The sequence below is a fragment of the Rhipicephalus sanguineus genome, chromosome 4 (assembly GCF_013339695.2).
Source record: "Rhipicephalus sanguineus isolate Rsan-2018 chromosome 4, BIME_Rsan_1.4, whole genome shotgun sequence".
Taxonomy (NCBI): Eukaryota; Metazoa; Arthropoda; class Arachnida; order Ixodida; family Ixodidae; genus Rhipicephalus; species Rhipicephalus sanguineus.
In genome coordinates this window covers 76,065,090-76,078,919 of record NC_051179.1, presented here as the reverse complement: position 1 = coordinate 76,078,919, position 13,830 = coordinate 76,065,090, and the positions used below count along the sequence as shown (strand labels likewise).

The 13,830-nt window shown below is 48.8% G+C and overlaps 1 protein-coding gene across 1 annotated transcript; it reads right to left on the bottom strand.

Moving 5' to 3' along the window:
• Positions 1-3,182: 3,182 nt before the first annotated feature.
• Positions 3,183-8,874, bottom strand: LOC119391302 (xyloside xylosyltransferase 1). The gene is made up of 2 exons (XM_037658980.1): positions 8,600-8,874; positions 3,183-3,495 (listed from the first exon to the last, which is right to left on the bottom strand). The coding sequence occupies exons 1-2, from the start codon at positions 8,872-8,874 to the stop codon at positions 3,183-3,185; spliced, it is 588 nt and encodes a 195-aa protein (XP_037514908.1).
• Between the last annotated feature and the right edge of the window lie 4,956 nt (positions 8,875-13,830).

Sequence of the window (13,830 nt, the reverse complement as noted above, 5' to 3'; positions counted from 1 at the left end):
CACCGATTAATTGACTTCGCTTCGGGGTTGTGCGGATTTCGTGTGCAATTAGAGCACGTATGGTGCACTTACGTTAACAAATGCAGAAGAACTAACACCACTGCAATCGCCGTCGTGAATAGTGACGTCATTCTGGTCGTCTGCCAGTTGCGCTCATTGGAGCTACGGTTTTGGTTTCGCCAGTGAATTTGGTTCAATTTCATTGCTCCGCAATAATTACCAGAGGCCGATTTCTCAAGATGTCAAAGCGGCAATGGTCTTTTCGCCGGAAGGACCGCAATTCTCCCTTTTGACTCGACCGCGTCTCTCCGCTAATTAAAAAGCTAATTAATTTATTTTGTTTAATTATGGCGTAATTGGTGTGTCTAGTCATTTCAAGATGTCTCCCACCACAGAAAAAGTAATTATGAAGGCAGCGAGCAAATGCTTCAGTTCCCTTATTTTGGCGATTTTTGGACACATTTACATTCATATTTGCATCCATATATGGGAGTATACAGCAATATATGAGCCTTTATATGCATATAAATACACTCATATATGGGATTATATAGCCTTATAAGTGCCCTTATATGCATATCAGTACAGCCATATATGGCAGTACATGACCTTATGTGAAGCCGTATATGGCAGGTTATGGCAGTATATGGACTTATATGAACACTTTTATATAATTATATAAATTCATATATGGCCATATATGACTTTATATGTCCCCTTATTGATCATATACGTCCGTATATAAAACATATATGGGCCATATCTGGCATTTTCGTAAGGGACTGTTCGACCACCGAGTGGTTACGGCCAGACAAAAGTTGCATCGTACGGAGTCTTACTGATCGATCAGTTAGGTGATTACAGCCTAGACTGAAGGGAAACGAATTCCGTCCAGTCTTAAATACCTTGCGGTAAACAAAGAAAGGGGAGGTGGCCACTGGTGGTCCGCCTCGGCATTCCCTTATCCAATCCGTTTATCCTCAGATTAAGCCACTCCCTACCGGGCTGTCCCTAATCTCGACAGCAGTGTCTTTACAGTGCAGACAGGCGTTTGGCACTCTTTCCCATCATGGCTCTCTCTCTCCTTATCCCACGTTTTCAGGGGTTCTCACGGTCGAAATACATCGGTATCTTAGCCCTGGTGCATTCGCACCATTTTCCCATACTCATCGAGTGAACCCGCGGTGCCAGTCGTTAAACGGTTCCGGGGGAAGAAAAGGCGTATGCGTGTCCGTGCCTCCTACGCATTCGGACCTTGCATTGTTGCGAAAGCACATGTCGGTCGTTGTTGGGGTCACGCATACTGTCGCCTCGAGCGACGGCATAGAGCAGGGGATGTCCTCCTCATTTTCCCACATATTCGGGCTGCCGACCTCTGAGAACGGTCGCTTGACCGCAACCCCTGCTGGCCATCGCGGTAGACAAGCTGCTCAAAGGAAGCCGTTTGCTTTCTATTGATAATTTCACAGCCAAAGACCAGGCAGGGGGAGAGCGAGAAAGAAGCTTTGTACGACGTACAGTGCCGCGCCGTCGCGTCTCCACGATCGACTTATGAGTGGCGAAACCTAACAGGACAGTTGATAGCAGGGGCGTAGCCAGAAATTTTTTTCGGGGGGGGGGGTTCAACCATACTTTATGTATGTTCGTGCGTGCGTTTGTATGTGTGTTTATATACGCACGCAAAACTGAAAAATTTCGGGGGGGGGGGTTATTTATTTTTGAACCCCCAACCTCCCCCCCCCCTACAGGGGCAGGTGGCTACGCCCCTGGTTGATAGGTTTACTGAGGAAAGCTACGTGGCTGACAGCGCTTTAGCGCTACGCAAAATATATATTCGAGACGTTTTAAAACGCACACGCTTGTTTTATTCCAGTAACAGCTTTCTGTTCTTGCGGTAGGAGATATTAGAAACAAAGGTAACTGTACAGCACGGAACTTTCTTCGATTGATTACTTGCACGACAGCAATGGAACAAAGGCCCGGTTATTTCACGGGACCAAAGTACGTTTTTTCATGCGAATAATGTCCGCTGCGCCTTCCGTCAATCTACTATACCAACGCAACACAAACGCTCAAGATAATGTAAAGAATTAAAAAAAGATGTGGTTTCGTGTGAAATTACTACGACATAAATGCAAAGTACGCCGTTTGGATTAATTTTGACCATCAGGGCTCTTTAACGCGTACCTTAATCTAAGCACACGGGTGTCTTTGTATACATTTCGCCACAAGTTATAACTGCGCAAGGCAACTAAGTTTTGCGATTTCCGTACCATTCCGTTTTCTGAAACAAATTATTTCTGTTTAGGGGACAATTTAAGTACCGTAGTGTCAGACGTGACTTGACAGAAATACTTTTCCGCGTTTTTCTCTCGGGCGACAGCGGCAGCGGGACCAGGACCGTCAACGAAAGAACAAAACTAATGGCTGCGGCTTAGCTCGTCGCTCCCTCCTTCCATCGTAACCATAAACGACAGTCCCCAAGTTATACACCTAAGCACAACGCGCAAGCGCATGAGAGCCTTCTTTTTTACCACCGAGCCACTAAACGCCTTCCGCGTCAGGCTATATTAACAAGAGATTTATGGCGTGTCCGGATACTTCTCATCTTTAGGACATTGTGTGCTCTGCACGCCAAATGCACTTTGCAATGCGCTTAGACCACAGAGCGGCACCTAGACTGATATGAAACGCGAAAGGGACGTTTCTTGTCGTCTTTCGTGAACGAAGGGTACGACGCAAAAACATCCTACCATTTAGATTTAACACACAGCACTCTCGACAAGTGCACTCACTGATCTATCTTATGGAGGACACATACAGTACATATACAGCCTAAAACAATAAAGGTTTAACATTTCCAACATGCTTCTTTACAACACACTTGTTTTTGCCCACTATGAATGTATCATTGCTAAGCGAGAAACAGCTACCAATAAGAACATTAGCAAGCTGGCCAAATTGGAGTAATATGCAGCCCCATACCTTTTACGCAGCGGTGACCTTTTTATAACAATAGTATTATAAAACAAAGCATACTTTTTCTTTTGTAACATCTGGTCCTCTAAAGCAACGTCTGATTCACCACAGCTTAATATGTGTTGTGTTTTGCACTAATACTCTCCGACAACAATATTAATCTTATTTGAACACAGATATGAACAGTCCGGTGACGTGCGAGGCTACAGGGAGCGGCGTTCTCTCACCTGCCTATTCCAGGCGCAGGGTAGAAGATGCAGGAGTGCCGGTAATTGACACGAGGCCATCGTATAGAAATCGTGGTCGGCGAGCGGCCCTCCGTACCAGCCGTATTTCTCGGCTATGTCGTCGATTTCGGAGTAGAGACGGCTGTACTCCCGCGACTGCCGCATGCCTTCGAGGTTCAGCAAGGCGACGGCACCATTCAGGCCCGGGTTGCCGCCAATGGTCGGGGGATCTCCGCAGCCGCCCTGCTTTGGGGCGACGCCCCTCCGATGCTTCAGGGTGCGAGCGTACCTGCCGCAAGCCAGAATGCACTGCACCAGGCGAACGAAGACTGGCTGCTCGTGTATATTACCGTATAGACTCGCGCATGGGCAGCACTTCATTTGCTGTTTCTACGAGGTCCTTAAACGGGTCTGAACATTTCGATATAGTTCTTTAATGATTGCGAGTGCGGAATTCGCCGTAGCTAACCGTGCCCGACAGAGGCGTAGCCAGAAATTTTTTTTCGGGGGGGGGGGGGGGGAAGGTGTGCGCTTCAACCATCACTTTTGTATGTTCGTGCGTGCGTTTGTATGCGTGCGTGTATATATATACATGCCGACAGAGGCAAAATCGAAAACTTTCGGGAAGAGGGGTGTTTAACCCCCCCCCCTCCCAACCCCCACTGGCTACGCCCCTGGTGCCCGACCACCGAAACAAACGTGAACGTTATGTTCGTGCGTGCGTTTGTACTTTCCATGATGCAACGGCTTTATTCATTCATGTAGTCGGGAAGAGGGGGTGCCACACGTGGCTGTTATTATACGCCCCTCGCTCGCACTGTTATACTTTCAGTTGCTACATATGCTCGGTTCGCTTTATTCATGCCATAATCGTGAATCACTTCGTTTTCGATGTCATCCATGGTGTTGGAAATTTATTTCTTTAGAACTCTTCGCTTGAGAGAGCGCGCCACACAGTAAGGAGCGCCCGAACACATGAGCGGCATGGTGTTGGAAATTTATTTCAGTACCCTCCGAATCACTCTAGCCCCCGCCACGGTGGTCTAGTGGTTATGGCGCTCGACCGCTGACCCGAAGGTCGCGGGATCGCATCCCGGCCGCGGCGGCTGCATTTTCGATAGAGGCGAAAACGCTTGAGGCCCATGTACTTAGGTTTAGGTGCACGTGAAAGAACCCCAGGTGGTCGAAATTTCCGGAGCCCTCCACTACGGCGTCTCTCATAATCATATCGTCGTTTTGGTACGTTAAACCCCAGACATTATTATTATTATGAATCACTCTCGTGGGTCTCATTTCCTGGCTTTTCTCTGCCATTCGCTCGGTGTAGAGGCGCATGTCTCCTGCCTTAGACGCCCTGGTCATGTAAACGTCCAAAGTCTCGCTAAGTGCGCAGCGCGCGAAAATTTGCTGATGTGCGCACGCAGTATCGGTGCACTGAACCCGATTGTTTCTCCGCCTGTTCTCTTTCTTTCTTTCTTTCTTTCTTTCTTTCTTTCTCTTTTTCTTTTTTTCTTTCTTTCTTTCTTTCTTTCTTTCTTTCTTTCTTTCTTTCTTTCTTTCTTTCTTTCTTTCATGTTTAGAGAGGTAAAATGTGCCGGCCTTACTGAGGTCTACAGAATATTTGAAATCGAGCGTCCCCCGGTGTCTATTCTCTGCATTTTCCAAATTTATGGAAGAAAAGGTAATGCGCTATACCACACACGAATGCGGCCAGTTTATTGTGCACATAAGCAATTCAAATTATCGCTGCAATTCAAATTATCTCTGCGGCACGCACAATATTTAAGTGCAAGCGATCCTTCCACAAAGGGTTAAACGACGAACTATTTATAGGTAATAGAGACGAATCTAAAGGAAGATGGCTGAGATTTTTCGTCATGATATCTCACTGCCAGGAACGATGCCGCTACGACAGTTCGTTCAAACTTTATCCGGGTACCAATGCGATTAGCGCTGTCAGGCTACATCTCCCACTTTGCGACTTGTATGGTGTTCGTAACATCTAAATAAAAAATGACTTTACGACAGTAAAGATCTCCAAACGGGGCTTCTGCCTGAATTTTTTGGAAGGACATCATGATCTGGCAAGCCACGGCTCCACTCGGTTCCACTCCCTTCCATCAATGGTACCTTACTGGATCGTTCATACATGGTCACGCGTAGGTTACAAGATATTGACGGCGAGTTATTGCACCTAAGTTCGCAAGATGTGGAACACTTTCCCGCCTCCAAGTATATTGCGGCGCAGTGAATACCGCAATGAAAAGCAAATTGAGACGCCCCTCCAATGCAACTCATAGAACTGGGTTAGTTGCAAACGTGCTTGTTTTGTTCTATAAGCTTAGCTTACAAAACACAAAAACATTCTGATCTGTGCCCCTGACCTTGATCATGCCACCCCCCCCCCGCTCTTCCCTCGCGCCTTTGTCTGCTTTGTTCAAAGTCGATGACGCATTTTGCGGGAACACCAGTACACATAACATAGCAAACGTTCTTTGTCAGTTTCTTAACAATCACGAACACTTTGCCAGGCGTATCTTTGTATTACTGGTCCCTACTTCTCTGACGTCAGCGTTCTCGGTACCTGCTTACATGCACCGATCAGTTCTCCAATGCTGCACTTTTCTCGCAATCACTGCAGAAACTATTAAGGAACATCAGGTGGCCAAAATTAGTCTGGAGCGTCTGGCTACGGCGCTTTGTCACAGTTTTGTCCGTCGTATACGAGGCGTTCCAAGAAATATGTCCGAAAACCCCGAAAAAAAAATCTGTGCTGCGATATTAGCTCGCCACCTTCTTGTCTATGGAGACAGACATCTTAAGATGACGAGAGACATTCCATTTCGCAGTAATATTAAAAGTCAATTAAATAACTTTTTAGCTTGAGGCGACGCGTGGTCGTGCCAGATAGGAGAATTGAAAATCTTCCTGCAAAGAGACCGTTGTCTTTTTTATATTCGGAAAAAGCGGCGGCTGGTAATTTTCGCGGCGTGATGAAATGCGACCAATATCGACGGCGGAACCGAAACCGAAACGCCGAATAGCGCAATTATCATGCCGTTCCGAAACAACCGAAATGACCGCGCATCATAAAATCAACCATTCACGTACTTCGCTTCCTCGGTATATGCGGGCTGCGCTGGCCATGACACCACGCATGGTGCACGCAGGTTAACGAATACAGAACTACCACATCAATCGTTGTCCAAACAATGACGTCATTCGTGTCGTCTGCTATTGGCTGCGCCTCTGGAGCCTTCGATTTAGGTTTCGCCAGTAAATTTGGTCGAATTTCATCACTCTGCAAAAAATGCAAGCGGCCGCTTTTTGCAAATATCGCAAGCGCCAATGCGCTCTTCGAGGACTTGAATTGCCCCTTTTTGACGCGATAGTGTATCTCCGCTAGCTAAAATAATAATTGTAACAGTAATAATACTCAGGGTTTTACGTGCCAGAACAGCGATATACTTATGAGGCACGCTGTAGTAGAGGGCTTCCGGAAATTTCTGCCACCAGTAGACTCATTCACTCTAAATATAGTATTCACGCCTATGCATTTCGCCTCCCGAAATGCGACCACAGCGGCCGGAATCGAACCCCCGACTTTCGGGTCAGCAGCCGAGCAGTAGCCCTATACACGATCCGCATTTTTAAAGCTGTTGCATGAAAGCTTGCTCAGAAACTGGCACCCGGTACAATGCCTCGCCTCCACGTCGAATAAAAACGTGCTGCCATCTACGAGCTTTGCAAGCAGTAGTTCTTTTCTCAGAAAAAAGCATGGCTGATCCCTCCCATAGGAATCGGTATAACCGAAAGTGAAACGTGTCTTATTGTATAGTGATATATGAGAGCTTGACTTTCGTGTTTGGGTCAGCAGCACCCATGTTGACGAGCACCGTAACGTGATTAAACGTTGTGTTGCACGGTGTGAACACCGCGGTGAATCCCGCGTAAGGATGATATCAACAAGCTCATAATCAAACTGATACACGGTTACTTCTTCAAAGCCTCAATTAAGGAGAGAAACGGCACGGTGTGCGCCTAGTAATGTGTAGCACAGTGCTCATGCATACATAACAAATTTGCACGCGGGACATGATCCGCATTTTCGCTCCACCAAGGCATAAAGCGAAATCGCGTCCTTTTGCATAAAGTTTTGTTAGTCGGTGCTCTCGCTGAAGCAGTCGGCGGCGGAGCCCAGAGCTGTAACTGAGCCGACGCACGCTAACACGAAGCCAAAGGCAAAGAACGTAACCCAAGAGGTACAGCGCGGCCATGCCTCTAGCCTAACCACGACCTCCCGACCTCGGAGTAAGCGCTAAGAGACGTGAAGTACTGCCATCTCACAGACGGCGGCACCGTCCCGCTCCGCGCGCCGCGAAAGAGAATGTGTGAGGCGCGTTCGCGCCAGTCTACCACCTCCCGAGTTAGCTTAGTCGGTAGCGCGTCGGGCGCTTGCCGTCGTGGCCGCAACTTCGTGGGCATTCCCGGCGGGGGTAACTTTTTCTTGGTTTTTTTTCTTTCTCACTTGTGGCGTCCATATTTCTTTTGACGGATGTACTTGGTGGACCCGGAAAAAACTTTCTTTAAAACTTTTGAAACCATTTTGCGAGCGGGGCAAGGTTTGAACATCTTTTTTCTCGCATATCAAATGTTTGCAGCAATTATTACGAAACGTTTGTGTGGTTTGGGGGCTAAATAGAGGACGGGAATAAAATGTTTGCTTTATTCGCGTACGAAACTGGGGACTTTGACCCAAGGGCGTAGGCAGCAATTTGTTTCGCGGAGGGGGGGGGGGTTCCGTTTTTGATCTGAAGTGGGGGCCGGGCAGGCAAGTGTGGTCGAGTGTCGTTTTGTGCTCTGTATCCCATGGCAGAAAAAGAATTCGGGGGAGGGGGGGGGGTGTCATCTGCCCGGTGTGCCACCCCGCGGCTACGCCACTGCTTTGACCGCAAGTCAGTATGTGCCAATTTGGCACACTGTGCGAATCTCCGGTTGAGAGCCGACGGAGTGACAGCATAGATGTGCGCAAATGTTCATCGTACGCAGTGTGTCCGCTGAACTATTTCCACCGTGAGGCCCTTTTGCACAAGAAATTGCTGCAGGTGAAAGTATACTCGTTAAAGAAGCATGCCCCAACAAAAGTAGATTGCTGCTATACTTCAAAAGCCTTGCTATACTTCAAAAATTTAGATTACTGGCTGGGGCCCCTGTCGGGCCCGATGTGAGGTCGGGGCGGGCCGGGCCGGGTAGGCGAAATTTTTTTTAGGGTTCGGGCAGGTAAACAACGAGAGCCAGGCCCGGGCCGGGCTCGGGCCGAGAATCAACGCCCTCGCAGTGCTCTACCCTGTATAGCACAGCGCCGCATGTGTTTCAAGTTGTGTACAGCTTACCTGGGGCTCTGCTCCCGTGCCAGGCCGAATACAGCTTCTGCGGGAAACTGTTCGAACTGCGCCCAAAGAAAGGACACGTCGTAGTGGAACCGCACTTCCGGTGCCAAGAGCAGCACGCGATCAACGCGCAGCAGGCGGTGCAGAGAGGTGCAGAGCGGAAAGAGAAATCGATGCTGCGACTCGTTGCTGGTGCCCCGATGTGACTTCCGTAAGGTGATGTTCATGACCTTGAGCTTCCCTTTGCCCGGTTGTAGCTGGAACAGGTCCACCTGCATCGAGACCGCAAAAATCGTTTGAACCTGAGGCCTCCCATGGCTCCTACGCAACTTCGAAAATGCTGAGGTCTTCTGCTGACTGAAGAGGCGGGTTTCGTTAAGATTCATCTAGAAGTCTTATTATGCCAAACATTAGCAACGTTTACAACTAGGGTATCGTAAGAAAAGTCTGCTGAATTACTGCCAAGCTCCTTGATTACTGCTCACAACCTATATGTCGTATAGTTAATGAAGAGGAAGTTGCCGCGAGGGCACGGGGTACGTTGATAACGAAGACGATGCCCATGCATTGGCTGCATTGGTTCTCGGTCTGCAGCTAAATGCAGGACACCGTCGACAAGGTGCGCCAAGCTGTTTCGGCTGTCAAATTAATAAAGAAAAAGCCTTAGATGTCTTATGCAACGCGAAAATTTACCGTCAGTGTCAGCGTCCCACGGCGTCGGCATCGACGCGAGTGATACAAAAGATCACCATCCCGTGATGGCGTCGCCATATGACGTCACCACATTACGTCGTCGCTTGGTCAATGGTGCGTCGATCATGGAGACAATGCAAAACCAGGTGGGGTGCAGCAAGGCTCCAATACCTCCGGATCCTGGAGGCCGTGCTAGACCACGTAAGGTGCAGAAAGGTTACGGGGGGCGGGGGGGGGGGGTGAACAAAAATACATCGACTAAGAAGACGGCGACTTTCGTCTTTGAGTCGTCGAATGAATTAGACGAATTCCATAAGGGACACTGAGTTTTGGGCTCACAAGCTGCTTGCAGCCAATTTCGAAATGGGACGGCACTCTAATCAGGAAGCAAAAATTTGAGCCAATCAAATGGAAAATTCACGCTATCAATTAAGAATTTGCATAGACGACTCAAAGGCGAAACACATCTTTTTCTTCTCACTCGTTTTTTTATCCCCACGCCCCCTCCTCGAAAGCTTTTTGCACCCAACGTGGTTTTGCCCTGCCTTCGGTATCGGAGGCATTGGAAACTTTCGCCACATAACGTTGTTTTACAGTGCCTCCTGGGTGGGCCCACCATAGACCAAGCGACGATGTCATGTGATGACGTCATCGTGTGTCGTCATGATGACGTCACACATCCTGGCTACCCATGACGTCATGATGACGTCATTAGGTGACCTCATCACATGATGGTGGTTTTTTCCATCACTTGTGTTGACGCCGGTAACTTTTCGCGTTTGATGAGGCGGCTAAGATTGTCGCCTTAAATGTGTCACGGTATCACAATGCTTTCGCCATCTGGCAAGCGAGGGTCTGGCAGGGATCGCGACGGCGGACCGTATTACTCAACGAATAAATGTCCAAGCAACGGCATTACATTCGATTGAATTCTCGTAAAATGCTCTAACAACGACGATAGGAGCGGAGATGTTTCAGGCGTCCCAACTCGAATTTGAGGAGACAACAGGAGAGGAACTGACTTCACAGTGATGCATACTGTATCCGTAAAAGCTACAGAGTACAGTCCACGGAGTTGACCGACGAGCGCCCATGTCGCACAGACAGAACCACTCAAAAGGCATAACATAACCGAGAGCACCCCGCACAGGATTCCAGGCGAGAGGAACCCCGAAAGGACTCCGTATTATACATTGTAATGATAAAAATCGGCGGACGCAAGAACTAGCGGCGCTGCAGTTCCATCTTGCATCATGCCTCACGCGTCGTCTGCTACAACACCCATGTGACCTATCGGCGCTGCAGCTCTCGGCGGCCGCGACAGCCGGGATTTCGAGATTTAAACTTTTTCAATAACCTCGACCATTTTAAAAAGCGATTATTTCACAAGCTAAGCACCAGGAACATCAAAAGATAATCAAACGTGACCTATACTAATGGTACAATCTCACACGTCTAGCTGTCATCAGCACGAATAGTCCATTGCCGTCAACCTGTGTTTAGCCGCCACGGTGGAACAGTGGTTACGGTGCTCGGCTGCTGACACGAAGGTTGTGGGATCGATCACGACTACGGCGGTGGCATTTTTTTCTGTGGAGGCGAAAATGACACTGGCTCATGTACTTAGATTTGTCATACTAAGCAAGTCGTAAAACAGAGGGCCGTTGTTATTTTCGGGCGAATTCATATTTCTTCAGAAAGGCGTACAGCGCGAACAATGGTTCATCAAGGTACCTGATTTTATTCCCTGAGATCGGTTAGGCGACGTGTAGCGAAGTTACTCTTCACGATTTTGGTGGGATTGGAGTTCAGAAGATATTTCTTGCAAGTCCCTGTCCTGATTCGGAGAAGTGATGACCAGTGTTCGTTTCCGAGCCGCTCGTGCAACACGCGCAAAGAGATGGCATTCTTCAGATTTATCCCTTTCACACGTGCTAAATCGAAATAATTGCTTCCCAAGCGATCACTGTTCGCAAACAATCACGCACGGAGTACGAAGAAAGCGAGCACGGAGAAACACGCAACGCGTCGTAAGCGGCTACTCCGCGCGCGTCTGAGATCGCTGCGGAAGGTGCGTCGCCTCCGCGATTAGCCTCGCCAACGCGCCATTGAGAGCAACGGTGCGTTGCCGTATCCCATCCCGGGGGCCACGGCAAGTGAAGCAAAATGAAACAGCAGCGCCGTAAGTTCACCCGTCGGCCGCCTGCGTCGGCACGCGAGCGGAGCTGCGAAACTGAATTGGTTCTAAAAAGTCACAGTTTTGCCGCAAGGGCGAAGCAATGAATGCGAAGCAATGAATGCCTTCACGCAGTCATCCGCCTGCCTCATGTGGTCGGTCGAGGCAGGCCTTCGAAACGTATAAGGTAGTATCTGAGCCGATGACTGCAAAGCGATTCCGCTCACCTGTGTCGGCTTGGGGTGGCCATGAATTTTGCTCCACACGGAAGGCAGTGAGCCTGCAGTCCGGTGCTGTTACCGTTAGTACCGCTACTGGTCCTTCCAGTTCTTCAAACGCGTGTGACAACGCTTCGATGAGCTCGTGTGGCAATGTCACTTTCATGCTTTCGGGCCTTTTCAAGAATTCATTCAGTGTCGTCGTGGCACGTCATGCAGGTGAGAGAGTGGAAGAACGCAACACTCTTTTACAAACCGTTTTGGTGACTGCAATCAGGGGCGTAGCCAGAAATTTTTTTCGGGGGGGGGGGGGGTCAACCATACTCTATGTATGTTCGTGCGTGCGTTTGTATGTGCGCTTGTTATATACGCAAGCAAAACTGAAAAAATTTCGGGGGGGGGTTCAACCCCCCTCCCCCTTGGCTACGCCCCTGACTACACACAGCAAGCCAAATAAAACAATGAACGAACAGAACTTGGAAGCGTTTGCGAATAAATGCTGTCCGACCAGCTTGTGCCACGCGGAAGCGTGAAAACCACAATCAAAAACACGTGCAGAACGCTTGTGCGAGCAAAGCACGCGTTTACGTGAAGGGGACAGGGGGACTACATCCTGACAGCGCCCGGAACGACGGCGTGGGTCTCCTTTCCTGCCAACGGGCACGACGAGCGACTCTCTAGCACACGCAAAGCCGCAGGCACGGAGGAAGAGCTATGGCACAAGCGCGCTCAGCCACCAGCCACACAAATTGCAGGTTTGTTTAGTCATTACGAGCTAGCCGCTTTAAAATTGATTTTAAATAGTTAATGGGCCCTTGCTAACGTTGTGTAGCAAATTCAGCAAAAGTGCTCCTTTGCTAAAGCAAATCAGTTTCCTTACGTTGAGAAGGCAAAAAGCTTCCATCAGTCATTGTACTGTAATGAAGAAGGGGAGCAGGCGACGACGAAACAGAACAAGCAAGGAAGCCGCAGTGTCAATAAACCCCGAGACACGAGCTTGCGCTTGCCTGGATTTTGGCTGCTAGACGCCCACCATTTCTTGACGCTCGCTCTTGACACTCCTCGCAGTTCCTTCATGTTTACACGCTAATAAAACACGTGCCATTTGGTGAAGGTACTGGGTATCCACGCAGCCTACAAATGAACATGGACGCCATGACAGATGCGAAGCCTGCGATCGTTAAATGCAAGGTGCCAAGAAACCTCGAGGGGAATCCTTTTGCGGAGCGTCTGATCATCTTGCGAGTGGTACCGCATGCAATGCGAGTGATGTCGCCGCTGAGGGAAAACTGGACTTAGATACTGTGTGCGAGTCATCTGCAAATACCGGTGTAGCTTAACAGGTTGACGATGGCAAAGATAACTCTGACTGCAGTTCATATATTATTGAAAAGCGAGTTTGTTTCTCGATAGACGCAACGTCGGCTACTACGTATCCGTCTTCGTTGAAGGTCAGGGTATCTCCTTTATTCTTAATAAACGGATAGAAGAAGATGATGCTCATGCATTCTTAATCGGCTTCGAAATCCAACGTTTGTGGTATTGTTACTCTTAACAGAGGAAACAGTCACGAACGTTCTTGCATTCAACGGTAACAACACGATTATAAAGAGAGACAAAACGTTGTTTTGGCGGTCTTTCCTAGGGTCAAGGGAGCCGCTACAGGAACCAGACTTTGAACCCACGATTTCGTGCTCACGCGGTAACAATATATATGGGAGGAACCCACTCAAATTTCTCCGCCGATGCAGCGCTTGGCATTCTCCTACCGGAGGAAAGCGAACTATTGCCGCTTCGTACGACCCCTCCCGCTCCCTTGGTTCCCAAGTCTTGCGAAGCTCGCACTGCATGTGACTGTCCCTTCGTTGTGCGACGTCGCCCGGTGGGCGACTGGTAATTACTGCTGCGTTGTCCACAGTGGTCATCCAAACACGAGGGGTTCGACCCCACCAGTGAAATTCTACCGATTCCAAAATAGTGACACCAAGAAAGCAGACGACAGCATAGCTTACCGACGTGCGCTAAACAAAATAAACAAATTTGCTGCATGCGCTACCTGTGCGTGGTCGTAGTTCCGCGTGCAGAGAAAATGGGCATCTGCACGAAGCATCGAACATAACTAGAGTTCACTCCTGCTTCACAACTGC

Coding starts and splice junctions, on each gene's coding strand:
- LOC119391302 (XM_037658980.1), bottom strand. CDS start 8,874: ATGCAGGTGGACCTGTTCCAGCTACAACCGGGCAAAGGGAAGCTCAAG. Junction 3,496..8,599: donor GCACGGGAGCAGAGCCCCAG/GTAAGCTGTACA, acceptor GGCTTGCGGCAG/GTACGCTCGCACCCTGAAGC.